Source organism: Lepus europaeus, chromosome 12 (assembly GCF_033115175.1).
Source record: "Lepus europaeus isolate LE1 chromosome 12, mLepTim1.pri, whole genome shotgun sequence".
Taxonomy (NCBI): domain Eukaryota; kingdom Metazoa; phylum Chordata; class Mammalia; order Lagomorpha; family Leporidae; genus Lepus; species Lepus europaeus.
Window position 1 is genome coordinate 1,774,395 of NC_084838.1, and position 27,983 is coordinate 1,802,377.

The 27,983-nt window shown below is 68.1% G+C and overlaps 1 protein-coding gene across 1 annotated transcript; it reads left to right on the forward strand.

Moving 5' to 3' along the window:
- Positions 1-822: 822 nt before the first annotated feature.
- ADAMTS13 (ADAM metallopeptidase with thrombospondin type 1 motif 13) lies at positions 823-27,521 on the forward strand. The gene is made up of 30 exons (XM_062207269.1): positions 823-944; positions 3,277-3,394; positions 3,739-3,875; positions 6,743-6,826; positions 7,085-7,209; positions 7,333-7,479; positions 9,589-9,729; positions 9,884-10,040; positions 10,684-10,788; positions 11,040-11,191; positions 11,278-11,341; positions 12,371-12,497; positions 12,802-12,950; positions 13,216-13,336; positions 14,240-14,320; positions 15,015-15,196; positions 16,496-16,631; positions 16,708-16,837; positions 17,255-17,440; positions 18,230-18,422; positions 18,639-18,734; positions 18,891-19,011; positions 20,412-20,541; positions 21,327-21,512; positions 23,382-23,586; positions 24,151-24,454; positions 24,748-24,894; positions 25,179-25,352; positions 26,177-26,361; positions 27,148-27,521. The coding sequence occupies exons 1-30, from the start codon at positions 828-830 to the stop codon at positions 27,295-27,297; spliced, it is 4,350 nt and encodes a 1,449-aa protein (XP_062063253.1). The 5' UTR covers positions 823-827; the 3' UTR covers positions 27,298-27,521.
- Positions 27,522-27,983: the final 462 nt, after the last annotated feature.

Consider the following 27,983-nt stretch of genomic DNA (forward strand, 5'->3'; position numbering starts at 1 on the left):
GAGAGCTGGACCAGGAGTGGAGCAGCCAGGACTTGAGCTGGCACCCATGTGGGAGGCCGGCACTGCAGGCGGCGGCTTTACCCGCTATGGCACAGCGCCGGCCCCTGCTCAGTTTCTTGTCTGATCCCCCCGCCAGGGGCTGTCGCTGGGAGCTGTCGTCTGGAGGGTTCCAGCCGCTGTCCGTGTGGGTCCCACAGGGCCTGAGGGTGGCCCCAGGTGGATGGAGGGCACATCTTCCCCGGGGACTGGGCAGGAGAGGTGGACCCCCCAGACTAGAGAAAGGAGGAGGGGTGTAAAGGCATCTCCTGCCTGTTAGTGCAGGTGGGTGGCTGAGCCACAGGTGGGAGTGCAGATGTGGGCAGGGGCGGGACAGGGCACGGGAGTTTGCAAGGGGGCAGGTGCAGTGAGAAGCCAGTCTACACGGGCTGAGGATGGGGGTTGGACAGGGAGAGAGCACGGGAAATAAGAGGCGTCCGAGGGGAGAGCAGGTTGTGGGGGCCAGACAGGGGCCAGACAGGGGAGCAGGACACCCGAGAGCCACCGCAGGCCTGGCATCCCACGGGAGCCCACGGCGCTCCAGGTTCCTATCCCAGCGCCCCTCACCTCCTCCAGACTGGACAGCTGGGCCAGCCCCTTCCACAAGGCCACGTGTGCACAGCTGGGGGCTCTCCGGGGGACCCTCCCAGGGCCAGGCCCCCTGTTGCAGCAGGAGGAGCCCCAGGCCATCCACTCTGGGCCCTGCCCAGGGAGGAGGCTCCCAGGGGTAAACACCGCCCAGTCCCTGCCCCCACGCCCTCTCATTCCACACCGGCCGGAGTCGCATCAGGATGAGCCAGGCTCGGCCCTGGGCGGGAGGCCGGCAGCTGCAGGTGGCCCTCGTGAGGGGGACCCTGACCGGTGCCCTCTTTCTCCTGGGCTGCGGGGCACTCGCCGATTTCCAGCAGGTGGGCTTATTTGCAAGAGCGCCCGGTGTTGGGGGACCCTCTGGTCCCTGGGGCGAGTGGGTGTGTCCTCCCATGGGCTCACACCCTTGGCTGGGCAGGGAGGTGGGAGGCGGTTGGAGGTGCAGGGATTGGAGCTCAGGGTCCGGGGGGGGCAGTTCCACGGCAGCCTGGGGCTCACCCAAGAGCGTGCAAGCTGCTCCCTGTGGGAGTCCAGGCGGGGATCTTCTCTGGCCCTCTGCCCCCTCTCCCTCCTCGTCGGCCCCCTCCTGCCTCTTCTCTCCCCTTCTCATCTTGCAACATTGGTGCCGGGCCTTGGAGCTGGGGGCGGGTCTTTTCTCTTTGGCCCTGGGGCTGTCCTTGCTCCAGGGTCTGCTTGGCCAGGGGCGTTTCTCAGGCCCTTCCTTGCAGGGACCCCCTCCCCCAACCCCAGCGCTGAGTCAGGGGTCTGGGAGTCTCTGGTGGGGGGGATCCGAGGGAGGAGTGGGGGAGGTTCATTCACCCGGTCACTTCCTGCAGCTCTGATAGCGCGGGGCTGCCTGTCGGGAATGGTCCCCCTCGGGCGCCTTGTGTCCCACGGCCTTGCTGGCGGATGTCCAGGCTCCTTGTGCTTTCGGGCATAAATATTTATTCTTTCTGTGGGAAACAAGACAGGCACTGGGGCAGGAGGGGAGCCAGCCTAGCGGGGAGGGCAACCTCGTCCCTCGCCCGCCTGCGTGGGCTCAGTGCTCGCCCCTGGCTCTTGACCCCAGCTTCCTGCCAACACAGAGCCCCGGAGGCAGCAGCCTGAGCTGCCACCAGCCTCCTGCGAGAACCGGGTCCACTGCCCAGCTCCCAGGAGCCCCCAGCATCGAGCTCCTGCCTGGCCAGTGTGTGTCGGGCGGGAACTAGCAGATGGAAGCTCTGCCTGGCTCTCGGATGGGAGTAATAATAATAATACTAATAATAACCGTTGGTGTTGGATTGCGCTCTGCCCAGCGCCTGTGGCTTGCAGGCCTGTGGGACGCCAGGCCCATTTTCCAGTAGGGCGGAAATGGGCTGGTGGCCCCGGGGAGAGGGTGGGGCGTCCCACTGGTCTGGAGGGATGGGGGCAGACTTGGGCACGGGGGCTGGAGCCTTGCTCCCCGCCGTGTTGCATCCCCAGGCACCAGTTCTGCTCCCCTTAGGCCACGCCAGGCACCTTGTCCCGTGGCAGGGGGCTACCCTGGGCTCCGTCTCTCTCAGAGACCTCAGAGGCTCCGTTCGCCTTCTCGGGTGACGCAGGACATCACACACCTGTCGCAGGGCCCGGGCTAGGTGGCCAAACACTGGTCCAGCTCCGGCCAAGGCGCAGGGAGAGTGGGCTGCTTGCCACCCACCAGCTGGGAAGAGCAGGACTCAAACCCAGGCCCCCGCCTCCTGGCTAGCGCTCCCCTGGGCAGCAAGGGCCAGCGAGGTGGCTCCCGCCTCCTGCAGCGCCCCCTTCCAAGTGGCCATCCGTGAGGACAGGCGCGGGGGCTGCTGTCCGAGCGCCCTGGGGGAGCTCCTCCTCTGCTCCGTCCGGCCCGAGCAGGGCCTGCGGGTCCCCTCCTCCATCAGCAAGCCTAGGGCCGATGCCTCCCTCCGCCTGCTAGGGCCACCCCCCCCCCCCCACTGCTGTACAGGCGGCCACACCCTGCAGGCCCCTGGGTAGGTGGTGGCTTCAACCAGCGTCAGGGGGAGGTTGTGCTGAGGGTGTGGCCTGGGGTCCCGGGTGTGAAGGTGTCTCCTGCAGCCCCTCTAGCTGGCGGGGACCTAGGGCCCACGGAGGGAGGCGGGCCCCGCAGGGCCGAGTGAGTGCTCCCAGCCCCTACCCAGCAGGTGCCGGAGCCAGGTGCACACCCGGGCTTCCTGACTCCCGGGCACCAGGGAGTGACGAGAAGGTGGCTTTGCAGTCAGATTCCGAGTTCGGATCCGGGCCCTGCTGCTCGTTACCGTCCCTCTGACCGTCTTGGCGTCTCCACCGAGGCGGCCAGGACACCTGCCTTTTGTGTAGGAGTGGGGGCCGCCTGCCTACACAAGGGCCGTCACGATGCACCGTGCCGGGAGCACCCAGTGAGCCAGAGCCCCTAGACCAGCGCCCTGGTGTGCAGGCTCAGCCCGACAGCCCTGCCCACCCCCATCCACGTGGGACCCCACCAAGGCCTTTCTCCTGGGCTCGGTGCCTGAGCAGGGATCAGAGTTTGGGCCAGGGGTGCAAGGCAACGAACCCAGTCCCAGAAGGGGCCAGGCTCCCCCACTGCCCTGCAGAGATGGGGACACACAGTCCCGCTGGGAGGGAGGGGAGCTGTGTCCTAAGGCTGTGTCTCTTCTCCAGGCGGGCACCGTCCTGGTGGGCGGGGACCCACGCTACCTCCGGAGGGAGCCGCTGCCTCACTGGGGCGGGGCCCAGAGTCGCCTGGTCCACAGGCCCAGGGCCCCAGAGACCGTACCAGGTATAGCTCCCGGGAGAGGGCGGGCAGGGCCGCTAGGGGACTGCTGGGGACGTCCGGGAGCCTGTGCAGCATACCCTGGCCTACCAAGGGGACATCTTCAGGAGCAAGGGGAGAGCCCAGGCATGGGGCAGCCCAGGGGGACCTGTGGCCCCCTGAGGGTCTCCCCCAGTGGCAGCCCAGGCAGCTGCTAGATCCAGGCCCGGCCCCGCCCTTCTGCGTGCCCCAGGTGCCCAGTCACCAGCAGGGTGGAGCTCGGGAGGAGAGGGTGGGAGGCCCCGGCTGGGCTCTCTCCTGTTAGCTCAGCTGCTTGCCGGCAGCTTCCACCCCAGCCCCCCTCCCCCCAGCAGGCCCCTCGAGGAGGAGACGAAGACTGGCGGCAGGGGACATCCTGCACCTGGAGCTGCTGGTGGCCGTGGGCGCCGACGTCCACCAGGCTCACCAGGAGGACACGGAGCGCTACGTGCTCACCAACCTCCACATCGTGAGTCTGCTCGGCTGGGGGCAGCGCCCTGCGGCCGTGCCCGGGCTCGGGACAGATGTCTGCTTTGTCTGGGAGTTGGAACTCAGCAGGTGGAACCTGGGCACAGGCCCGCGGCTGGGGTTGGCTCGGGGCCGAGGACCGCAGGGAGAGGTGGGAGAGGGGCGTGACTGCTCTTCCTCTCCATCCCCTGCAGGGGACTGGACAGGGCCACAGAACGCCCACACCTCTCACGGCTCAGGTCCCTTAGCCTGGGGCCGCCCTGCAGCCCGGGTCCCCCCAGCGTCCACACAGCAGGCTCAGTCAACGCTGCGGGCGAGCGGCTGTGAGCGGCGCCAGTCCCTCTGCGCCCTAACCCCGGCCTCTCCGGGCCTCTCCCCCCTACTCAGATCCCCCAGAGCCCCCGCCTGGACAGGTCATCGCTGGCCAAGCACGTGTCTGTCGTCCTTCCCTGCAGGCATCTGTGGGCCCCCCTCCCGTTGGCGCCTGGGGGAGGGGGCTGGGGGGCTGCTCCCCACTAACCACTATCTCAGAGACGCAAGGAGGCAGCCCAACTTCATTGCCACCTGTGACCTAACAGAGTGTGTGGGACACCACACGTGAGACCCGGTGCTAGCCGTGTGGCCGGCTCCACCATGCCAAGGAGTCCACCGCGCAGGCCGTGTTCACCAGCTTCCGTGTGTGGAGCCACAGAACATGACAGCGGCACCCCCCGAGCAAGCTCTGAGCGCTGTCCTAGGAACAGCAGGACATTCGTCTCAGCGGGCTCGGTGGGGAGGGGCCGGGGGGAGCTGGGAGCGGCACTGACGCCCCCCAGGTGGGGAGGGGGTGTGGGGGGAGCTGGAGCGGCACTGCCACCCCCCAGGTGGGGAGGGGGTGTGCGGGAGCTGGGAGCAGCACTGCCACCCCCCAGGTGGGGAGGGGGTATGGGGGGAGCTGGAGCGGCACTGCCACCCCCCAGGTGGGGAGAGGGTGTGGGGGGAGCTGGAGCGGCACTGCCACCCCCCAGGTGGGGAGGGGGTGTGGGGGAGCTGGAGCGGCACTGCCGCCCCCCAGGTGGGGAGGGGGTGTGGGGGAGCTGGGAGCGGCACTGACGCCCCCCAGGTGGGGAGGGGGTGTGGGGGGAGCTGGAGCGGCACTGCCACCCCCCAGGTGGGGAGGGGGTGTGGGGGGAGCTGGAGTGGCACTGCCACCCCCCAGGTGGGGAGGGGGTGTGGGGGAGCTGGAGCGGCACTGCCACCCCCCAGGTGGGGAGGGGGTGTGGGGGAGCTGGGAGCGGCACTGCCACCCCCCAGGTGGGGAGGGGGTGTGGGGGGAGCTGGAGCGGCACTGCCACCCCCCAGGTGGGGAGGGGGTGTGGGGGGAGCTGGAGCGGCACTGCCACCCCCCAGGTGGGGAGGGGGTGTGGGGGAGCTGGAGCGGCACTGCCACCCCCCAGGTGGGGAGGGGGTGTGGGGGAGCTGGGAGCGGCACTGCCACCCCCCAGGTGGGGAGGGGGTGTGGGGGGAGCTGGAGCGGCACTGCCACCCCCCAGGTGGGGAGGGGGTGTGGGGGAGCTGGAGCGGCACTGCCACCCCCCAGGTGGGGAGGGGGTGTGGGGGAGCTGGGAGCGGCACTGCCACCCCCCAGGTGGGGAGGGGGTGTGGGGGGAGCTGGAGCGGCACTGCCACCCCCCAGGTGGGGAGGGGGTGTGGGGGGAGCTGGAGCGGCACTGCCACCCCCCAGGTGGGGAGGGGGTGTGGGGGGAGCTGGAGCGGCACTGCCACCCCCCAGGTGGGGAGGGGGTGTGGGGGAGCTGGGAGCGGCACTGCCACCCCCCAGGCTGCTCCAGTTTCTCAGGATACCTGGCCCCCCAGCTGGGGTCTGCCCACCTGTGCAGGAGACAAGGCGGGGGCCCCCTCGGACCCCGCACTGCCCGCAGGTGTGTCCTGGGCCCCCAGCTGGGGTCTGCCCACCTGTGCAGGACACAGGCGGGGGCCCCCTCGGACCCCACACTGCCCGCAGGTGTGCCCTGGGCCCCCAGCTGGGGTCTGCCCACCTGTGCAGGAGACAGGCGGGGGCCCCCTCGGACCCCACACTGCCCGCAGGTGTGCCCTGGGCCCCCAGCTGGGGTCTGCCCACCTGTGCAGGAGACAAGGCGGGGGCCCCCTCGGACCCCGCACTGCCCGCAGGTGTGTCCTGGCCCCCCAGCTGGGGTCTGCCCACCTGTGCAGGAGACAAGGCGGGGGCCCCCTCAGACCCCGCACTGCCCGCAGGTGTGTCCTGGGCCCCCAGCTGGGGTCTGCCCACCTGTGCAGGAGACAAGGCGGGGGCACCCTCAGACCCCGCACTGCCCGCAGGTGTGCCCTGGGCCCCCAGCCACGCACTCCCTGTCCCTCCTGTGTGCAACCTCGGTCCACACTCACGGTGAAGTGCTCGGGCAACGCCTTCTCTTCTTAGGAACTCTGAAAACCAGCGGCCTCAAGCTCACGGCTGCCTCCAAGTTTTTCTTTTTTTAAAGATAGATTTATTGTTTATTTGAAAGTCAGAGTTAGAGAGAGAGAGAGAGAGAGAGAGAGAGAGGTCTTCCATCCACTGGTCCACTCCCCAGATGGCCTTAATAGCTGGGGCTGTGGGAGGAGCAGCATCGGAAGGAACATTCTAGAGGGCCCATGGGGGCTGGCTCCCCACTGGGGCAGACTTGCTTGCCTTCATGTGAATGGGCTGCCTGGGGAGGCCCAGAGGGGCGTCTGACCCCCAGCACAGGATCGGCACCTTGCACCCATGCTGGTGGCATGGCCTCTCCTGCCCCACCCTGGGGCCCCTGGGGACATCCACAGCACCTGGAGCAGCCGCGCCCACAGACGGGCTCTCTCCCCTCCCTCCCACAGGCGTCGGAGCTGCTGAGGGACCCGTCCCTGGGGGCGCAGTTCTGGGTGCACCTGGTGGGGATGCTCATCCTGACGGAGCCGGAGGTAGGCACCGAGCTGGGTTTCAGCACCCACGCGGCACCGGGAGCCCTGGGTGGCTGCCGTCCCTGTCCTCCGTAGCCTCCTGTGGGTGCCGTGGAGCAGCCGCCCAGACCTGAGCGACCGCGCTTCTCCGAGCCTCGGTGTGCTCGCCTGGAACCTGGGGCCGTAGCAGGGTTCTGAGCACGGGCCGAGAAACAGCGGAAGTGAGCACCCGGCGCGGCTCAGGTCCCTCCAACGCCGGCTCTGCTACCGGTCCCCCAGCAAGGTCCAGACGTCTCGGCCAACATCACCTCCTCCCTGCTAAGCGTGTGTGAGTGGAGCCGGACAGTCAACCCCGCAGACGACTCGGACCCCAGGCACGCCGACCTGGTCCTCTATGTCACCAGGTAGCCCGCTCCCCGTGGCCAGCCAGCACGCCCGGGACAGCTGCGCCCTCTCCCACCTTCTGCAAAGGCGGCCCGGGCACAGGCGAGCACCAAGGTCGCCCTGGTGACTTTTCTCTTGCCGAGGTTTGACCTGGAGCTGCCTGATGGCAACCGGCAGGTGCGGGGGGTCACCCAGCTGGGGGGCGCCTGCTCGCCCTCCTGGAGCTGTCTGATCACCGAGGACACAGGCTTCGACTTGGGGGTCACCATCGCCCACGAGATCGGGCACAGGTATGCGCTCCCACCAGCGCCCCAGGTGCTAGCTGAGGATCTGGCCCGGGGTCCCCAGGTCTGAGTCCACCGAAGAGGCCTCCATCCCTGACCCCGGCAGACCAGGAAGCTTGGGGACATCTGCGACTGCAGATTCAGGCCAGGAAAGGGCGGCAGTGAGAACTCCCCGCAGGCCGCCACCCGGAGCCGCCATGTCTTCGCAGTTTGTGCCCCATTTCAGTCTTTCCATGCACGCGGTTTTTTATCTGCAACATCGAGTTTGCTGTGCACTGCCTTGCGATCTGCTTTTGAGTTGTTATGCATTTTTATTTATTTATTTAAAAGGCAGAGTTACAGAGAGGGAGAGAGAGAGAGAGAGAGAGAGAGGTCCTCCATCCGCTGGTTCACTCCCCAATTGGCCGCAATGGCTGGATCTGGGCCGATCCGAAGCCAGGAGCTTCTTCCGGGTCTCCCATGCAGGTGCAGGGGCCTAAGGACCTGGGCCATCTTCCACTGCTTTCCCAGGCCATAGCAGAGAGCTGCACCAGAAGTGGAGCAGCCGGGACTTGAACCAGCGCCCATAGGGGATGCCGGCCCTGCAGGCGGCGGCTTTGCCCACTGCACCAGTTTAAGCGGCAGAGACAGAGCTCTCATAAGCTGGTCATTCCTCAGACTCCTGAAAAGGTGTGGGCTGGGCCGCGCTGAAGCCGGGGAGTGGCGGCCTCCATCCGGATCTGCCACGTGGATGGCGGGGACCTGACTACTGCAGCCTCTCTGCTGCCTGCCTGCCTGGGAGGGAGCTGGAGGCAGAAGCAGAGTTGGGGGCCGGCGCTGTGGCTTCGGTTAAGCCTCTGCCTGCGGTGCCAGCATCCCACATGGGCGCTACTTTGAATCCCAGCTGCTCCACTTCCGATCCAGCTCCCAGCTAATGGCCTGGGAAAGCAGTGGAGGATGGCCCACGTCCTTGGGCCCCTGCACCCACGTGGGAGACCTGGAGGAAGCTCCTGGCTCCTGGCTTCGGATCGGCGCAGCTCCGGCCGTTGTGGCCAAGTGGGGAGTGAACCAGCAGATGGGAAACTCTCTCTCTCTCTCCCTCTCTTTGTCTGTAACGCTGCCTCTCAAATAAATAAATAAATTTTTAAAAAATAAAACAGCAGCGTTGGGACTCAAACCCTGGCAGTCAGATCCGGGATGTGGTGTTCCAGTTGGTGCCTTGACAGCTGGGCTGAACACCCGGCCTCACACAGACACACGCGTGCATGTGCCTGTGTGTACCCAAGCCCTAACTTGTTGGGCCAACCCCCACTCGTTGGCTACTCGGGCTGTTCCCGGGTTTTTTCCGTCGTGCACCTCGGGCACGCTCGTGGGCGAACCTCTGCTCCCTCCCGCTGCTTGCTGGGTTCCCCCTGAGTTTTAACTTTTCAGTTTGAACACTGCGGGTAAAAACTCACACAGTACGGAGATTTCCAAAGTAAACAGTGTCCATCCTGGTTGCCCAGCAACCCCTCGGGCTGCCGGACGCTGCAGGTGCCACAGCTCCGCCCACAGCGGGCTCCGCCCACAGCGGGCTCCGCCCTCAGCGGGCTCCGCCCTCAGCCCCTCCCCTCGCTTGGAGCCCCACCTTCAGCTCCGCTGGAGTTTGGAAGCCACTGCCCTCCACGGCTGCGATGACGTTGTGGGCGTCGCCCTCCCCTGGGCTCAGGGGCGTGGCGAAGGCGGGGCTTCAGTCTCGGTCTTGCACCTTCAGGCGTCTGATTGGCAGGCCGGGCCGAGCAGGTGCAGCCCGCGCCTTGCAGCCATGACCACGCCCCTGCCTTCTCTGGCCGGCGTCCCCTAACGGCCTGTTGGCCCCGGGAGTGCTGCCGCTGCCCGAAGCTGACATTGTCCGTCCGCGCTGAAAAGGGACCCCGGTGTGTTCTTACCCGGCGCAGCCCCGCCCCGCCCGTGGAGCCGGCCGGCACTTTCACGTCCTTTTGCCATTTAACAACCAGAGGGGGGACCCGAGGCCGGCCGCCGCACCTCGCACCGTCCGCCGGCGGCTGGACCAGGGGCCCCCAGGATTCCCGGACTCGCAGGCGCCCCAGGGGCCCGAGCCAGGGGCCCGCCCTCAGTGCCGCCCCCTGCCCGCAGCTTCGGCCTGCAGCACGACGGCGCCCCGGGCAGCAGCTGCGGCCCCAGCGGCCACGTGATGGCGTCGGACGGCGCGGCGCCCGCCCGCGGGGGCCTGTCCTGGTCCGCCTGCAGCCGCCGGCAGCTGCAGAGCCTGCTCAGGTAGCGGCCGGGGGCGCGGCCCCTCCACGCCGGCCCACCTCCCCGGCGGCCCTCTTTCCTGCCAGGGACTCCTGCCCAGCCCACCCGCGCCCACCCGCGCCCAGCCCTGCACCCGCCCCACCCGCCCCGGGCGTGAGCTGGGGTCTTGTCGCAGCGCAGGGGGGGCGCGCTGTGTGCGGGACCCGCCAGGGGCCGCGCCCGTGAGGCGCGCGCCCGAGGTGCAGCCCGGCCTCTACTACGGCGCCGACGAGCAGTGCCGCGTCGCCTTCGGCCCCTCGGCCGCCGCCTGCACCTTCGCCCGCGAGCCTCTCGTGAGTGCCCCGCCCGCTCAGCCCCGAGCGCACGGTGCGCACCTGCTGTGCGCCAGGCCCGCGAGGCTGGCCCCAGCGCTCCATCCACCCTGGCAGCTGCTTTTCTCTGCTGCCCCCCCCTCCCCATTATGTAGCTGGGCCTTCCAGCCCCAGGGGTAACCCCGGGCATCCCCCTCCGCGGGCTGGGGTCAGCACACAGGGCTTCCTGGCGTAAGTGGCCACTCCAAGGGCACCCAGAGCAGGAGGGTGACTGGTGGGGAGAGGGGGTGAAGGGGCAGGCACCCCCAAAGACAGACTTCCCCCAGGGCTGCTCTGGCCGGCCCCTTTGCAAAAACTAAGAATTCTTTCCGAATCGGTGTTCAGTGTGTGAACTGTCCACCTGTGTTCTTTAGAAACACGAATGTATCAGTGTGTGTACCAGGGCATATTTCACCTAGAAGTTCCTTTTTCTCTTCTGTGTCTAAATTAAAACAGTTCGTGGACCCTACAAGTGCAGTGGGCCCTGGTCAGGGTCTCTGGGCCACTGCCCTGGGAACAGCATTTCGGCTGTGCCAGGGTGTCCTGCCGCCCAGGAGGGACGGCTGCGCTGGACGCTGGCCCAGCGGCCCAGCAGCCCCTGAGCCGGCCGCCTGTGCCCCGTTAGGACGTGTGCGAGGCCCTCTCCTGCCACACGGACCCGCTGGACCGGAGCAGCTGCAGCCGACTCCTCGTCCCTCTCCTGGACGGGACACCCTGCGGCGTGGAGAAGGCCAGTGGGAAGGGGAGGGAGCTGCGTGCGGGTGCTCCTGGCCTCTGGGTGGGGTCTGCTTCTTCCTGTAGTGTCTGCTTCCAAACCCATAGTTTGCGTGTATGGGGGCGCCTGTGACCGCCTGTGTGAGGACTCCCTGTGGCTGTGGGGTCCCTGTGTGTGAGGGGGTGTCGGGTGCCCCCGGTGTCAGGCCGGGGTCCGTGGTGGGACGATGCGTGTGGGTGGGAGATGGAGCCATTCTTGACTTGCAGTGGTGCTCCAAGGGTCACTGCCGCTCCCTGGCGGAGCTGACCCCCGTGGCGGCCGTGCACGGCCACTGGTCCAGCTGGGGCCCTGCTAGTCCCTGCTCACGCTCCTGCGGTGGGGGTGTGGTCACCAGGAGGCGGCGCTGCGACAATCCCAGGTACAGCCTGGAGGGGGCGCTGTTCCCATCGGGGTCAGTGGCCTACCACTCACCCTGGCTGGCTCTCACCCCCGGTCTCTTTTCAGACCTGCCTTCGGGGGGCGCACGTGCGACGGAGCCGACCTCCAGGCGGAGCTGTGCAACACCCAGGTAGGCTCTGCCACGCTGCCGAGGGTGGGTCCCGGGGAGCGGAGCCTTGCAGGGCAGGGCCCCTGGGGCAGCAGGTGGTGCTGGGTCCCGGGGGGGGGGGGGCGAGAGCCAGTGATTCGTCCGTGGATCCACCAGGACACTTCTGAGACACTAGGGTCACAGCAACCCCTCCCGTGGAGCATCTTGCCCCCAGAGCACACCTGGGCCCCGAGACCCACCCCTCCCGCAAGTGCACCAGGACCCCAAGACCCACCCCTCCCGCAAGTGCACCAGGACCCCAAGACCCACCCCTCCCACAAGTACACCAGGACCACAAGACCCACCCCTCCCGCAAGTGCACCAGGACCCCAAGACCCACCCCTCCCGCAAGTGCACCAGGACCCCAAGACCCACCCCTCCCACAAGTACACCAGGACCACAAGACCCACCCCTCCCGCAAGTGCACCAGGACCCCAAGACCCACCCCTCCCGCAAGTGCACCAGGACCCCAAGACCCACCCCTCCCGCAAGTGCACCAGGACCCCAAGACCCACCCCTCCCGCAAGTGCACCAGGACCCCAAGACTCCCCAGGGAGGGCGAGTCCTTTGCCTGCAAACGGAGCAGAAGTCACGTTGCGTAAAATGAACCATTTTGAAGAGCGCCGCGGGGCCCGCCCATCCCCTTCCGGGGTCAGACCTCAGGCTCGCCCATCCTCTCCGCCCCTCGACACACTGCCAGTGTCTGCGGATTTACCCATTTGTTCATCCGTGCGGGGTCGCTCTGTGCCGGGCTGGTCCCACTGGGCACATCCAGCTTGCCCAGGTTCAGTCCAGGGAACCGACGGTGCCAGGAGCAGCCTCTCCCCTCTCGCTGCTCGCTGCCGTGTCCCTCCCAGGTCTCTGGGTTTCCCTCTCGGCAGAGACCGACAGGTGCTCTTGTCGCCACCCCATGCCGTGGCCACACCCGTGCTGTCAGCCCGCACAGCAGGGCGCTGTGCTGTCTCCCAGTGTCGGGGCGCCCGCCCTGCCTGGACTCTGCCTCCTCCCCAGGCCTGCGAGAGGACCCAGCTAGACTTCATGTCTGAGCAGTGCGCGCAGACCGACAGCCAGCCCCTGCGCCTCGCTCCAGACAGTGTCTCCTTCTACCACTGGGAGGCGGCGGCGCGGTACAGCCGAGGTGGGCTGGAGCTGGGGGCGGCCCCCACCGTCCCCTTGCTGGTCAGAGCGGGGCTCAGGCGCCCCACAGGCTGTGGATTCACCCAGGCCATGCTGTGCCACCTGCGTCTCAGAAATGTGACACGGAGGAGGTGGCAGGTTCCCCCTCCTGGGCAGGGGAGGTGCCGGGTGGGACCTGACACAGGATGAAGCCACAGGGGCTGGCGGGAGGAGGGCCCATGTGGACCATGCCCACAGGGCCACCTGGGGTCCCAGAGAGGCCCCCTGCCCACCTGCTCCTGGCGGGGTCCCCTCCGCCCTCGCAGGAGACGCCCTGTGCAGACACGTGTGCCGGGCCGTTGGCGAAAGCTTCATGGTGCGGCGTGGCGCCCACTTCCTGGATGGGACCCGGTGCGTGCCAAGTGGCCCTCAGGAGGACGGGGCCCTGAGCTTGTGCGTGCTGGGCAGCTGCAGGGTAGGTGTGAGCGCGGTGTCCTCCGGCCACTGCGGCCAGTCTGTCCCCTGCGGTGCTGGTCTGCAGGGGCGTGGCACTGGGGAGGCAGAGCTGAACTTGAGTCAGGCTGGGTTGAGAGCCGCGCTCTGACCTTGGACAAGTCTCGGGAGCGCTCGGAGCTCCCTTCCCGGGCACACGTCGCCAGGGCGCCTCCCGGGGACCTCAGAGCGGGCGGGGCTGTGATGTCGGCCATGACACCAGCCCCCCGCCGCTGTCCTCTGCACAGACGTTTGGCTGTGACGGTCGGCTGGACTCCCGGCAGGTGTGGGACGTGTGCCAGGTGTGTGGCGGGGACAACAGCACCTGCAGCCCACACAACGGCTCCTTCACGGCCGGAAGGGCTGGAGGTGAGGGCTCCCGGGCTCCGTCCTGCACCCCTGCGGGTCTCCCCTTTGCCACACCCCTGCCCCGTGGCAGGCTCGGGTGGGCGGTGCCGCCGCCACCGGGAGTGGGGTGCCTCGCTGATGGCGGACACCTGTGTCTGTGGTGGGGGATGACCCAGCAGGTGGTGGGAGGGCGAGTGGGCGAGAGGGACGCCAGGCCACCCTTTGGAAAGCTGTGGACTCTGGCCTCGTTATAAGAGGGCCAACATCATTTGCAAACGTCAGTGTGTCTCGGCATGTGGAGCCCCACGGCGCCTCGAGACCCTGGGGCTGCCTCCTCCCTCCCAGCCAGGACGGCCCCCTCACAGCCGGCCCCTAGCCTGCGTTTTTGTTTGCTTCTATTCCAGAGAGAGAAAGAGAGAGGGAGAGGGATGAGGGGAAGGGGGAGGGGGAGAAGGAGGGGGAGGAGGAGAAGGGGGGGAGGGGGAGGGGGAGGGAAGGGAAGAGGGAGGGTGATGAAGGGGAGGGGGAGGGGAGGGGAGGGGAGAGGGAGGAGCATTCACACAGGCACAGGTAGACAGACAGCACTCCCATCCAAACGCCCACAAGAGCTGGGACTGGGCGGGACTGAAGCCAGGAGCCCAGAACTCCATCCAGGCCTCCCAGGTGGATGGTGGGGGCCCTGCCACTCCGGCCAGCACTGCCGCCCCCCAGGGAGTGCACTGGCAGGAGGCAGCAGTTGGGAGCCGGAGCCAAGACTTGAGCCCAGCAGCCCGGCTTCTGTCGCCCCCTGTGGCAGGGGCCTCGCTGGCGCCCGGGGCAGCCCCGGGGGCCTCGCTGGCTTTTCTCTGCCGGCAGGCATCGGCCCTGTGACTGCTGTGTCCGTGACCACGTGGCCCGTGCTTCCCGCCTCTTGCCTCTCCCTAGAGTACGTCACCTTTCTGACGGTCACGCCCAACCTGACCAGGGTGTACGTGGCAAACCGCAGGCCTCTCTTCACACACCTGGGTGAGCCGACGGGACGAACGGCAGGCTCGGGGGGCTCTCAGACCACCCTGGGGTGCTGGTTCCCTGCAAAGACCCCCATGGTCAATGTCATCCGAAGCCAGAGGCGCGTGGGGAGAGCATGGGAGGGGTCCGAACACGAAACCCCACGACTCAGAGCTGTCAGTGGGTGTGCAGTGTTGGGGGGCACGAGCGGTTGATGGGGTGACAGCTCATGCGGACGGTCACCTGGCTGGCGTCACCTTGTGAGGTGTGCCGGCCCCACCCTGGCCAGCCCTAAGCAAAGAGACTCCTATCTGGTGGGACCCTGGCACCCCCGGAGAGGTCGATGTCAGGGCAGCCTGTCGGGCAGGGCGGGCTCCGTGACGCTCAGGGACACGCGGACCTGTGAGTGGGGAGGCAGGGCGCTGGCCCGGGCATCCTCGGGCGCCAAGCCTGTGTAGAGTTCTGGAGGACGCAGGGACAGCGTTCAGCAGGCGCCAGAGCGAGGCGTGGGGCCCCGTGTGGGGAAGGCGTGTGCGTGTGTGTGTGCGTGGGGGGGCACGGAGCCTGTGCACGAGGAGAGCGGGGTGTCTCCGCGCTGAGTCGCCAGGAGGCCCGGCGAGCTGGGGAAGTGCCCAGGGCCACTGTACCCTCCTGCCCCTCCTCCCCAGGCCCCCGCAGGGGTGCTGTGCCTCACTTGTGTCGTTGCCCCCAGCGGTGCGGGTGCGCGGGCGCTACGTGGTGGCCGGGAACGCGAGCCTCTCCCCCAGCACCACCCACCCCTCCCCGCTGGAGGACAGCCGTGTGGAGTACAGGCTGACGCTCACCGAGGACCGGCTGCCCCAGCTCGAGGAGATCCACATCCGGGGACCCGCCCCGGGGGACATCGAGGTCCAGGTGCCCGGCCGGCGGCCTCCTGGGGGCCCGGGCTGCCTCTTCACTTGCCCATCGTTTGTTCCGCCACTCATTCATTCATTCAGTGGCCGAGCAGGGGGACGCGGTTCTGTGCCAGGCGGAGTGCCCCGTCCCACGCGCGGGTGTAAGCCCCCATCCCTGGAGCCCTGGGAGAAGGCCCCGGAGTTCCGAGGGTGGGTAAGGAGGAGGCCCCGAGCGGGGGCCAGGAGCCCCCCAGGAAGGCAGGAGCCCAGGTTTGGGAGAGGCAGGTGCTGCGGGGCCGGGCAGGGGGTGGGCACCCGCAGGCCGGAGTGTGACGCCTGCCTGGGAGGGCTAGGAGCGGCCCCCGCAGGGAGCCCGGCACCCAGGACTGGACACCGATGCCAGGTCACTTAGGCCGTGCAGTGCGGGCAGCGTCCCTGTGTGGAGGATCCCGGTGGCTGTGGGCTCCCCCGGTTTCTTTGGGACAGAGGCATGGGGACCCCAGAAGGCTTCATGTGGGCGAGTCCTCAATGATGTGAACTTCCGTCGCTCCCGGTGGGGAAGTGAGAACAGCCCTGGGGAGCTTCGTGGGGGCCCCTGCAGCTGGTGGATTGAGGGGACAGAGCATCCGCTCCCTGTCTCCCGGTGGCCCAGCTCAGCGGCCTCCCCGTGCCTGCCGGCGGCTCTGCCAGCAGCCCTGCGGTGTGAACGGACACACGGCTTCCTGAGCCTTTTCCGGGCCCCCGCGTGGGGCTTCCCGGTGGGCCTGAGTCCCCATTTTAACCCAGAGGCCTGTGGTGGGCGGCCAGAGTGGGACGTGGGGGACAGGTGCCGAGTGTCGTCTGTAGCCTCGTCCCGGTTCTGCCCCCGGGCTGGCTCGGTCCCTTCCCGGCCAGGCGCCCTGCTGAGGCCCTCGCCAGCGCTCTGAGGGTCAAACCCAGGCCCCGGCCAGCCCCAAGCGCCCTGGGATCCCGGCCCTTCCTGCCGACCCCTGGGCTTCAGCTCCATCTCTGGTTGCACCCCCAGATCCTTGTTCTTTGCCCCATCAATTGCACTGCTCCCATGATGCTCCATCCCCAAAACCACACAGCCGCTTACCATCGCCTGCTGAGTCTCACCCCACCCCCAGCTCCTTGAGGTGCCCTTGGCTGTGCGGTGCGAAGCGTCTGGCACGGGGTCAGCCCTGGAGAGCGCTGTTGGGCAAAGCCGTACAAAGATGGGGGAGTGAAAAGTTGAAGGCTTCCTGGGGGAGGTGGCCTCGACGACAAGCCTTGGGGATCCCACAGGACGAGGCCCCGAACTCTGTCCACCTCGATGCAGGTTTACCGGCGGTACGGAGACGAGTACGGCGCCCTCTCCCGCCCCGACATCACCTTCACCTACTTCCAGCCCAAGCAGCGGCCGGCCTGGGTGTGGGCCGCAGTGCATGGGCCGTGCTCCGTGAGCTGTGGGGCAGGTGAGGCCGGGAGAGGGCCGGCCCCCAGCACCGCCCGGCTACGCCCAGGTGGCCCAGCCCCCCTGTCCCCTCCCAGGGCTGCGCTGGGTGACCTACAGCTGCCTGGACCAGGCCCAGAACCAGTGGGTGGAGACTGCCCGGTGCCGAGGGAGCCTCCGGCCACCCGCGTGGCCAGAGCCCTGCGTCCCTGAGCCCTGTCCCCCGTAGTGAGTACCGGGCTCTCCCTGGGCTTCCAGGCGGGTCACCCTGGCTTGTGGGGCTGGCTCAGCTGGTGAGGACACAGTGGCACCCCGCCATCCTGTGTGGGAGCCCCGAGCTCGGCGCTCGTTGCGAGGGGGAGATGAGCGCCCTGGGGGGGCAGCCGGGGTCACTCCTGGAGGTAACCGGGGCAGCGCCCTCTCCAGTGCCCCCTGTTGGGCACAGGCCGGGCAGCCACCGTGGTCCAGGGTCCACAGGCTCAGGTCTGTCCATCAGGACAGTTCTGCAAGGCCAGCCCCCTTGGGGGACACAGGTCCGGCCGAGACCAGGGGCAGAGTTGGTCGGGCAGACCCGCCTGCCTCTTGCCTTGTCCCCCTGAGCCAACCTGGGGACCTGGCCGGCAGCCTGACGCGCCCCCTCCTCAGCTGGGCAGCCGGGGACTTCGGCCCGTGCAGCGTCTCCTGTGGCGGAGGCCTGCGGGTGCGGCCGGTGCGCTGCGTGGAGGAGGCCCCGGGTGGGCGCCTGAGGACGCTGCCCCCGACCCGGTGCAGAGCAGGGGCCCAGCGGCCGGCAGCAGTGGAGCCCTGCAGCCCCCAGCCCTGCCCCACCAGGTGAGTGCGGTCACGGCCTCCCCGGCACGGCCAGCACCAAGTCCCACCACTCTGAAGTCCCCTCTGGTCTGACCCAGTGTCCTGGGTGACGGGTGATCGTGCTGGGGGCTTACAAGCTGTTGGAATCCCTTTCTGTCCTGGAGACCCTGCCGGACTCCCCAAACAGGGAAGGGACCCTGCTCCCGTAGGGCGGTGGGGATGAGGAGAAACTGCAGGTGGAGCAGGTGTCACTTTGTCACCACTGTCATTTTGTCCACGGTGGCCTCCGTGTCCGTACTGACCACGGCTTGCTCAGCCTTGCCGTCAGCTTGGCGGGGAGAGGGTGGTCTTGTCCGTGGGGGTCCCCCCAGGGCCCTGGGCTCCCTCTCCCGTCTCCCATCTGCCGCAGACGTCAGTCAGTCACCACTCTCTCCCTCTGCCACCCGACCCGGCCTCAGAATCCTCAACACAGAGCTGCCACGGCCCCTCGGTGCTCAGGCTTGGCATCGGCGGGCGCCCGTCTGCCCTCCTGAGCCTGGCTGCGATTCTGCTTGGCCCTTGTTTCTCAGCCTCTGCCGTGGGGCAGGGAGCGACGTCCTGGGGCCAGCCTTGGCCTCTGGGAGGCGGGAGGGATGGGCCTGTCCCACTGCAGCCTGGCCACCGTGCAGGCCGAATGGGCACTGGCGACTCCGAGGCTCGGGGAAGAGCTATGAGCTTTGCTTCTTTGGGGCCCCCCTCCCCTGGGGCTCTTGGGTGTCAGGGAGCAGATTCCCGGCCTCCCTGCCCCCCAGGAGCTGGGAGGCTGGGCAGGGCGTGGCGACTGTCCCGTGCCGTCCTCAGCGGCGAGGTGTCTGGCTCTGGCCTGGCCTTGGAGAACGTGACGTGTGCGCAGGGCGCCGACGGCCTGCAGGTGCCTGTGACCACGGGGCCCTGCTCCACGGCCGAGCAGCTGCCCCCCCTGGAGCCCTGTGTCGGGATGGCGTGTCCTCTAGGCTGGGGTCTGGTGAGTGTCCTGGGCGCCAGGGGCTGGGGCTACAGGGCCTTTGTCCGGCTGGGAGAGCCAGGCAGCTCCTGCACAGCGGGCTGCTGCCCTGGCCCGAGAGTAAGTTTCCAGCACTCAGGGCCTCCTGGGAGCTCCCGTCGCCCTGCAAGCCAGGCTGACCCTTCTAGATGAAATCAGCCGCTGTGCCAACTCTCTCCCTGCCTGTCCTTGCTCTAGAGCCCGGCACTGGTCAGCCCCCGCCCCCAGCGGCCCCTGCCTGCAGACCCCACCCCCACAGATGAGGAGCCTGCAGAGACAGAGACGGGGCCTGGGGTGAGGACATGGCCCGGGGGGTGTGGGGCTGGGAAACCACACACTCCCCCCTCCCCGGCAGCAGGGAGGTGCCCGGGGTCTTGGGGAGCGGCTGGAGGCTGGGGGCTGCAGGTGGGCACCCCACCCCCGGCATCAGCTTGTCGCTCTGCCCTGCAGCTGGACACCAAGTCTCTGAGGGAGGAGGCTCCACCCCCACTGGGCACTGCCAGCCCGGGGACCCGAGCTGCACCTGTGTGGACTCCTGTGGCCGGGCCGTGCTCTGTGTCCTGTGGGCGAGGTGAGGGGCCGGCGGTCAGCGCTCGGCGCCACCTTTCTCAGCCTGAGTGTTGCGGGCTCTGCCAGGCATGGGAGGCGGCCGGTAGACAGCCCACAGCATGCGTGCCCACAGCACGCGTGCGCCCGACACCCCACGCACAAGGACGCTGGGCCAGGGCCTCCCCGATGGGCTGGCAGAGAGGGAGAGGCAGCGGCAGCAGGCCATGCTGGTGCCTGGGGCGGGTGGGGCACTGCTTCCACAGCCCAGCGGGGTCACGCGAGACTGCCCGGACAGGCAGGCACGGCTCAGGGAGTCAGTGTCTAGGAGCAGAGCTTCCTGTCTGTCCAGGTTTTCCCTGGGGAACGCACGTATCGCGCAGTGTGCCGTTTGGCTGATTTCCTTAGCAGGATGTCCACCGAGGTCCTCGCTGTCGTGACAGCTGAGCGTTCCCGGGCGCTGTCCGTCATACGCTACCGCTCATTTGCTGGTGGACGCGTCCACGTTTTGGCTGTGGTGGGGTGTGCTCCTGTGAATATGGACGTACAAATGCCGGCTTTGCCTTCTTTTAGAGTGTTTGCCCAGACCTATGTTTAACAAAGTTGTATCTACTTATTTGCAAGACAGGGAGGGAGAGAGAGAAAGAGAGCGAGATCTTCCATTGGCTGGTTCAGTCCCCAGATGGCCACAACAGCTGGGGCCAGGAGCCAGGAGCTCCATCCAGGTCTCCCACGTGGGCAGCAGGGGCTCAGCTACTTGGGTATCTTCCACTGCTTTCCCAGGCGCATCAGCGGGGAGCTGGATCAGAAGTGGAACTGCTGGGACTCGAACTGGTGCTCATACAGGCTGCTGGCATCACAGGAGGCGGCTTAACCGGCTGTGCCACAGCGCCAGCCCTCATATAGCAATTCTTTAAGATTTGTTACTTATTTGTTGGAGAGGCAGACACACAGACACACACACACAGCTCTCGGTCTCTGGTTCACTCCCCCAATGCATGCAACAGCCAGGGCTGGGCTGGACTGGAGCCAGGAGCCAGGAGCTCCATCCAGGTCTCTCCTGAGGGTGGCAGGGACCCAGCGACATGGCCATCAGCACCACCTCCCCAGGTCTGCTTTACCATGAAGCTGGAGCCAGGAGCGGGATTCGATTTCAGATACGAGACGCGGGCCCCTTAACTGCAGGGCTGAAGGCCTGCCGTCCACACAGCGGGGCTGCCCACGCGTCTCAGCAAACCACAGAGGCACCATTTGCCGAGCACCCCCGCCGTGTGTCCCCTCTTGCGTTTTTTATAAGTGACCTCCGGGCAGGCGCAGAGGGGCGCAGGCCTCGCACAGCTCCTGAGCGGCCGGGCTGGTCTGCTGAGCTGTCAGCCTTTGCTGAGCCCGCCCCTCGCGGCCTGGGGGTTCTGTTGCTCCCGGCAGGCCTTATGGAGTTGCGTTTCCGATGCGTGGACGCCGTCCTGAGGACGCTGGTCCAGGAGGAGCTGTGCCACTCGGCGAGCAAGCCTAGGGACCAACGTGGGGTCTGCCAGGCCGCCCCCTGCCCTGCACGGTGAGCGGGTGGGAGGCTGAGCAGGGGGAGGAGCCCCACCTCGGCTGCGGCCTCCGGCAGAGCCTGGCCTTCTTCCTGCAGGTGGGACACCCGGGCCCTGGGCCCGTGCCCGGCGACCTGCGGAGAGGCCCGGGTGCCGCTGGCGGTGCGCTGCGTGAGGCCCGACGGCGGGCGCCTTGTGCCCCTGCCTCACTCCAAGTGCTGGCCGGCGCCCCAGCCTGACCCCTTCCAGGACTGCAGCTCAGAGCCCTGCCCCCCCAGGTGGGCCCCTTCCCCGGGAGCCAGGCCTGCATCCTGGCCGTGCCCGAGCTCCGAGCCCAGCCCCCTGGCTGCTCAGGGGACCTGGGACGCCTGGGCACAGGGGCGCGTGTCTCCTGCTCTTCCCAGCCTGTGCTGCGCCCAGGCGCTGGGGGCCCAGTGGTAAGGGAGGCGAGGCAGACCTGGCCCGGGGTTTCCTGGGGCTAACAAGGGCACCGGCACCGGCAGTTTGGTACACCGGGGTGGGAAGGGAGGCTGGGCGGGCTGGTGGGCCGCCCGGGCAGGGTCCCTTATGAGCCTGACGCCCCTCCCCGGACAGATTCTGCTCTCTGCCTTCAGCCTCCCCTCTGAGAAATGGGTTTGTCTGAATGTTACCCGCTGGACCAAGCCTCTTGGGAGAAATCTAAAGGAGGCGCCAGAGAGAACGCTCCCGCCTGGCTCTGGCCCCTTCCCGATCTGGGGAAATGGGACCCCACTGGTTGGGAGCCCCCCGAGGGGCTGGCCCCCCCTGACTGCGCTTCCCGCAGGTGGCGGTACCAGCTGGCGGCCTGCAGCGCGAGCTGTGGGGGCGGGGTTGTGCGGAGGATGCTGTACTGTGCCCGGGCCCGCGGGGAGGACGAGGGCGACGAGGAGATCCTAACGGAGGCTCAGTGCCAGGGGCTGCCTCGCCCAGAGCCCCACGAGGCCTGTGGCCTGGAGCCCTGCCCGCCCAGGTGAGTCGCCGCACGGGCGGTGGCACAGCCGTGGCGCAGGCCGAGCCTGTGGTGTGTCCATGGCGCTGCCCAACCGGATCCTGGGTGGACTCGGCTGCAGGCTCGAGGTCCCCGAGAGGGTCACTGGGGCGTGGGCGTGCGGCTGTGGGGGAGGGGCTGGTGTGAGAACGCCTAGCTCGTCAGGACGGCGCGGAGGCAAGGCAGAGGGTGGGCGTCCGCTCCACCGGCTCTCCACCGCGGCACCTGCCCGTCTGTCCCCTGGTTTTAAAGAAATCTCTATTGCAGAGAAGATCTCACTTCAACTTTTTAAAAAGATTTATTTATTTGAACGGTGGAGTTACAGGGGGGCAGAGGCTAAGAGAGAGAGAGAGAGAGGGAGAGAGAGGTCTTCCACCCACTGGTTCACTCCCCAGCTGGCCGCGATGGCTGGAGCTGGGCCGATCTGAAGCTGGGAGCCAGCAGCTTCTTCCACGTGGGTGCAGGGGCCCAAGGACTTGGGCCATCCTCCACTGCCTTCCCAGGCCACAGCAGAGAGCTGGATTGAAGTGGGGCAGCCGGGACTCGAACCAGCCACCATATGGGATGCCGGCACTGCAGACTGGGGCTTTAACCCACTGTGCCACAGTGCCGGCTCCTCATTTCAATTTATGTATTCATTTTTAAGATGTATTTATTTGTTTGAAAGGCAGAGGGACACACACAGAGATAGCGTCTATCCGCTGGTTCACTCTTCAAATGGCCACTACAGCCGGGGCTGGGCCAGGCTGACCAGGAGCCAGGAGCTCCCTCCGCGTCTCCCACGTGGGTGCAGGGGCCCAGGGACTTGGGCCGTCCTGTGCTGCTTTCCCAGGCATGTGCGCAGGGAGCTGGGTCAGAAGCAGAGCAGCCGGGACTCGAACCGGCGCCCTGATACGGGATGCTGGCGTCACAGGCAGTGGCTTGGCCCACTGCGGCACAGCGCCAGCCATTTCCTTGTGAGCTCGAACCCTAAACTCCTCGAGATTCGCTTGGAATAGGTCGCAGAGCGGCAACCACGCTTCAATTTTCAGAATCACTAAGCAGCACCCCCGCTTCCCCTTCGCCGGGTCCCACATTCTTGGGTGTGCCGGAGTCCAGGTCTGGGGTTGCCACCCGCTGCGGGCAGTGTTTCCCGGCCTCAGCCCCTGCACCGAGCCGTCTCCAGGCTCATAGCTGTGGGGTCCGTGCGCCGCCCGGGCACAGCCGTCTCTTGGTTCCTGGGCTCTGCACATCGCTGCTAGAGGTGACTGGGGGGTTTTACCAGAGTCGTGTGCGCGCACACAGGAGCCTGCCTGCCTCTCGGGGTCGCTGTGGCCGCTCTGGCCGCTTTGCTGTTCTGGAACATTCCTGACTCAGCACTTCCCCCCCTGCTGCCCGGGGCCTTCTCTGGCTCCCGCTGCACGCCTGGCGGTCCCGGGAGTCCTCCCTGCCCCCTGCCCCGGGTGGCCGCCCCCAGTCCCACCTCCGGGGACATCGGCAGCTTCTGAGAGACTGTCACTGCCGTGGGCGTCTGGTGGGCGGGGGCCAGGTGGGCAGGACGGCTCTGCCTGAGAGAAGCTTCCGGTTCCTGAGTGTGAACGGTGCCGAGACGGGGGGTCATGGCAGGTCACTGCCACCTCACCAGGCCGGCAGGCAGTACAGAAGCGTCGTGAGGGTGGCAAGGGGTCGTGGTGGAGACCCCGGCCCAGCGCAGGCCGCCTGGGGTTGTGTGCAGCTCTGAGAGAGGCCGGTCCGATTCCCACGTGCAGGGTGGGCAGGGTGGCACCTGTCCAGCAGGAGGAGATGGGGTCGGGTGGATGCCCCTTGGGGCAGTGCCGTCTGGGGCATCCCAGCCTCTCCCTCCTTGTGCAGGTGGAAAGTTGTATCCCTGGGCCCGTGCTCAGCCAGCTGTGGCCTCGGCACCGCCGCACGCTCCGTGGCCTGCGTGCAGCTTGACCAAGGCCAGGACACTGAGGTGGACCAGGTGGCCTGTGCCGCTCTGGTGCGGCCCCAGGCCAGGGTCCCCTGCCTCATCGCCGACTGTCCCTACCGGTGGCAGGTCAGCTCCTGGACAGAGGCAAGTGTGCGACTGCCTGCTGGGACTGGGGGGGGGGGGGCTCCGTCTCCTGCAAGGAGGGGAGGGGGCCCCCAGCAAGGCCTGGAGCCCTGGGGGCAGCGGGGCCCTCGGGGGCCGTGCAGTCTGGAGAGACGCTGGGAGATGCCAGTCGAGCGGAGGTGAGCCGAGGCCGACCTGGGCCGGGCCCCGAGGCGAGGGTGAACCGCAGCCTGGAGCAGGCCCAGAGCAGACGCCCCCCGCCCGGAAGGACCCTGTGCCTCGGGGCCAGGTGGACGTGAGAGCTGGGAGGAGGCCAGGGCACATGTGGTGGCCGACGGGGTGCAGACGAAGGCCCCCGCCCTAAGGGTGGGAAGGCAGAGAGAGGGGCTGCGAGGGTGAGTTAGGGACCCCGGCTTGAACCCCCGCGCCTGCCACCTGCGTGACCGACTCAAACCAACTTGCTGAGCCGCAGCTCTCTGTGAACAGAGACCCCGTGTGCCTCCTGCACTACGCAAGGGCGACGCGGGCTCCCGACGGGCCGTGGTCGTCCTCGGCGCCCACCGCTCCCTCCCTCTCTCCCCACAGTGCTCCGTCTCCTGCGGGCCGGGCGTCCAGCGCCGGCACGACGCCTGCCTCGGCCCCCAGGCCCAGGCTCCCGTGCCTGCCGACTTCTGCCAGCACTTGCCCAAGCCAGCGACGGTGCGGGGCTGCTGGGCAGGGCCCTGTGCGGGGCAGGGGACGGCCCGCCCCGCGCCCCACGAGGACGCCGCGGCTCCCGGCCAGGCTGGAGCTGCTGCTTCACCGGAGTGGCCCCGGACCCGCCTCCCGCCCCCGGCTCCTCAGCCTCGGGGGCGCCTGCCCGGACCCCAGGGAAATCTGGGGGAGTCCAGTTAGTGCCGTCCTCCTTGCTGTGGGGGTTGGGAGGGTCCCTGGGGTACACGCACTGGGCCAGTACCAGGGCCCTCCCCCCCCCCCCCCCCCCCCCCCCGCCCAGCAGAACGAAGCCTCGCTTTTGGCACCAGCAGGGGCAGGTAACCCAAGGTTGCAGGGGCAGGAACCAAGCCCACACATCCCCGCCTGCTCCGTGGGCGCCCGGAAGCAGCCCTGTTCCACGCAGCCTGCCCGGCCCGGCCCGCCCTGGCCCCTTCCTGGGCCGCTCACCTGTGTCCCCTTGGCCCCCAGGTGCCTGCGGCCGACAGCTCCTGGAGCCGGCAGGAACCATCGACCTGCGAGGCGCCCGGCAGGGAGACTGTGCGGTGGCCCTCGGGCGGCCCCTGGGCGAGGTGGTGACCCTCCACGTGCTGGAGAGCTCCCTGAACTGCAGCGCGGGTATGTCCGGGCCGCCCGAGCGATGCTGCCCACGGGCCCCATCCAGGCTGGGTCGCTCCACCCGTGTGCCCGCCGGGTTGCTCCACCCGTGTGCCCGCCGCTTGTCCTCAGAGCCATCTCCCAGCCAGGATGACAAAGCTGAGGCTAGCGGGAACTAATGCCACGGCCGGTCCTCGGAGCCAGTTCCTGGCCAGTGTGCGATGGCTAGGACTGAACCTAACCAGGGGCGCTGCGTGTGCCGCCCCAGAGTCGGGTGCCGGCCCCTCACGCCTGCCGCTCCCCAGGGGACATGCTGGTGGTCTGGGGCCGGCTCACGTGGAGGAAGACGTGCAGGGAGCTGTCGGGCACGACTTTCGTCTCCATGAGCAACACCCTGGTGGTGCGGCAGCGCCGTGCGGGGCCGCGGGGCGGAGTGGTGCTGCGGCACGGCAGCCGGCCTGCCCCGCAAACCTACCGAGGTACGGCCGGTGCCGGCGTCTGCCCTTGTCCTCCCAGGGTGGTGGAGTCTGGGTGGGGCCAGCTCCAGTGGGCGGTGGGCCAGACAGGCAGGGAGCCGCAGAGACAGATGGGACCCGGGTGTTCCGGGTCTGCGCCCATGGCTGGGAGGAGGCTTCCGTCTCCCAGCCACGCAGCCAGAAGGGTGGACGTAGGACCTGGGCCACAGCACGGCCCCTGCCCCACACCCTGGCCTGTGGCACTCAGCTCCTTCAAGGCCCCTCTGCGAGCGGCTTCCCCTCAGCCCTGACCGGGAGGGTGTTGCCCTCTGCCCACGGCCCAAGCTCCCGAGGGTGCCTTCCCAGCCCAGACCGCAGGAGGAAGTCCTGCCACAGGGCCCCGTCCCACCTGCCCTGGGCCGGCGCCGCGGGCCGGGCTGCCGAGTGGTTCTCGCTGCTCCTGCCTCCCGGGCCTCTCCACGCGCAGCAGGCCAGGCGGCTGGGGCTCCTGGGAACAGCAGTGGATGCCAGCGCGGGAGCCCCTGGCTGTGTCTGGCTCAGTGCCGAGCGGCTCCTCGTGCGTGGCCCCGCTGGAGCTCCTGGAGCCAGCCCTGCCGGGGTGCGCTCAGAGGGTTGCGCCCTTTCTGAAGTCACTCGGCCAGGGAGTGGGGGGGTGGGGTTCACTGGGAGCTTCCTCCTGGGGACCCCGATCTTGGCACCACGCCATACTGTCCCGCACGGCTCCGTGGCTGCGAGCTGCCCTGGCCTCTGGCATGGGTGCTGTGCCTGGACCCGCTGTGTCCCTGAGGTGGTCCACCCCCAGCCCGCCCACCTGCTGTGCCCTGCAGAATGTGACGTGCAGCTCTTTGGACCCCGGGGGGCGATCGTGAGCCCCTCGCCCAGTGTGCATGGAGGGAGGGCAGGGGGCTGCCGGCTCTTCATCAGCGTGGCCCCGCAGGCCCGCATAGCCATCCACGCCCTGGCCGCCGGCACGGCCCCTGGAGCCGAGGGAGCCAACGCCAGCGACATCACGGTGAGACCATTAGGGCTGGCTGTGGTTTCGGACAGCTGCCCCCAGGGTGCTGGGCCAGGGGACCCCTGAGTTGGCCTTGGACCAGAGTCCTTGAAGCCAGTAGCGCAGGGATGGGAGAAGCAACGCATGGTTCTGGAGCTATCTGCAAGAGTGAAAAAAGAGGAACTTTCAAAACATTTTATCATTTTATTTGAAAGGCAGAGAGAGAGAGCGAGAGCGAGAGAGAGAGAGAGATCTCCCATCTGCTGATTCCCTCCCCAAAGGCCCCCAGTCTGGGCTAGGTCAGGCCAAAGCCAGGAGCCTGGAACTCCATCTGGGCCTCCCATGGAGGTGGCAGGGGCTGAGCCATCACCTGCTGCCTCCAGGGGCTGGAGCAGGGGCGGAGCCAGGGTCAAGCCCGGGCGCTCTGATGCAGGATTGTGGGGTCCCGCGCAGGCATCCTAACCACTTTTAAAGGCCGTTCCTGCAGTGGACTGCAGGGCAGCCGGGGCTACGGCCTGCCAGAAAGTTGAGGCTTTGTGTGCTCTGGGAGGCTGGAGCTCGGCCGGTGAGGTGCCCGCTCCCTAGAGGCGGCTGTCTGGCCTCTGGAACTGGACACATCTGTCTGGGACCCAGCTCCGGGATGCTGGCTGTGCGTCCTGGGGAAGTGGCGTAACTTCTCTGAGCCGCAGCTTCCCGGGGGGGACGACAGGGCCCCATGGGGGTCCACCTGCCACGTGCACGCGTCCCTGTGTGCTGGCTGGCCGTCACTCCAGCTGCTCCTTCCGGGCTGCCCCTTTCTCCCAGATCCGGGACATCCACAGCTGGAGCACCACGACCTTCCGTGGGCAGCAGGTGCTCTACTGGGAGTCCAGGGGCAGCCAGGCCGAGGTGGAGTTCAGCCAGAGCTTTCTGGAGGCCGGCGCCAGCCTGCGAGGCCACTACTGGACCTTCTGATGGAGAGTGCGGGAGGAAGGGGGGCAGTGGGACCTGGATACTCGGCCCTGGCTGTCCCCCCGGCCCCGCTCGTCCCCACGTCGGCCGCTGACCTGCCCTCTCCAGAGCACCTGGCGGGCGTCCGGGCTTGCTCTCCGACAGCGTTCTGGTCTCGGGGGGCGTCGGCTGGAAGGCGGGCACGCGTTGGAAAAGCGATGCCAGCCCCCTGGGAACCAATAAACAAAACGGACTAAACACGGTGCCTGATGTTCGCTGAACGTAACCTGCCCGAGCCTTGGCAAGGTGGGGTTTTCCTGGCTGGGACTGGCTCCATCCTGAAGCGAGCAAACCACTCGCCTACCCAGGGAGGGCAGAAGAGTGTGGAGTCAGACTGGGCCTGGAGGCTGGGCGCACCTGCTGCACCTGCCGAAGCCCCACCCCATGCTAGTCCGGGTGGGAGGATCAGACGCCCAGGTGCCAGGGCTGCCAAGCCCCTCCCCCGTGCCAGGGGGCGCCAGGTGCCCTGCGGCACTGCCTTGCGAGCCCCGCCCCTTATGCTAATAAGAGCCCGGTCTCCCTCGGGCGCACCTGCCGGGGCTGCCAAGCCCCGCCCTCCATGCTGAGCGGCGCCTCGCCCCGCGGGCGCACCTGCCGCGGCCTGCAAGCCCCGCCCTCTATGTTAATAGGCCGCCTCTCCCACAAGGCAG

Excerpts from the sequence above, each read along its gene's own strand:
- ADAMTS13 (XM_062207269.1), top strand. The coding sequence starts at position 828 with ATGAGCCAGGCTCGGCCCTGGGCGGGAGGCCGGCAGCTGCAGGTGGCC. Across the intron at positions 18,735-18,890 it reads AGACAGAGACGGGGCCTGGG|CTGGACACCAAGTCTCTGAG; the intron begins GTGAGGACATGG and ends TCTGCCCTGCAG. Across the intron at positions 24,895-25,178 it reads CTCCCTGAACTGCAGCGCGG|GGGACATGCTGGTGGTCTGG; the intron begins GTATGTCCGGGC and ends GCCGCTCCCCAG.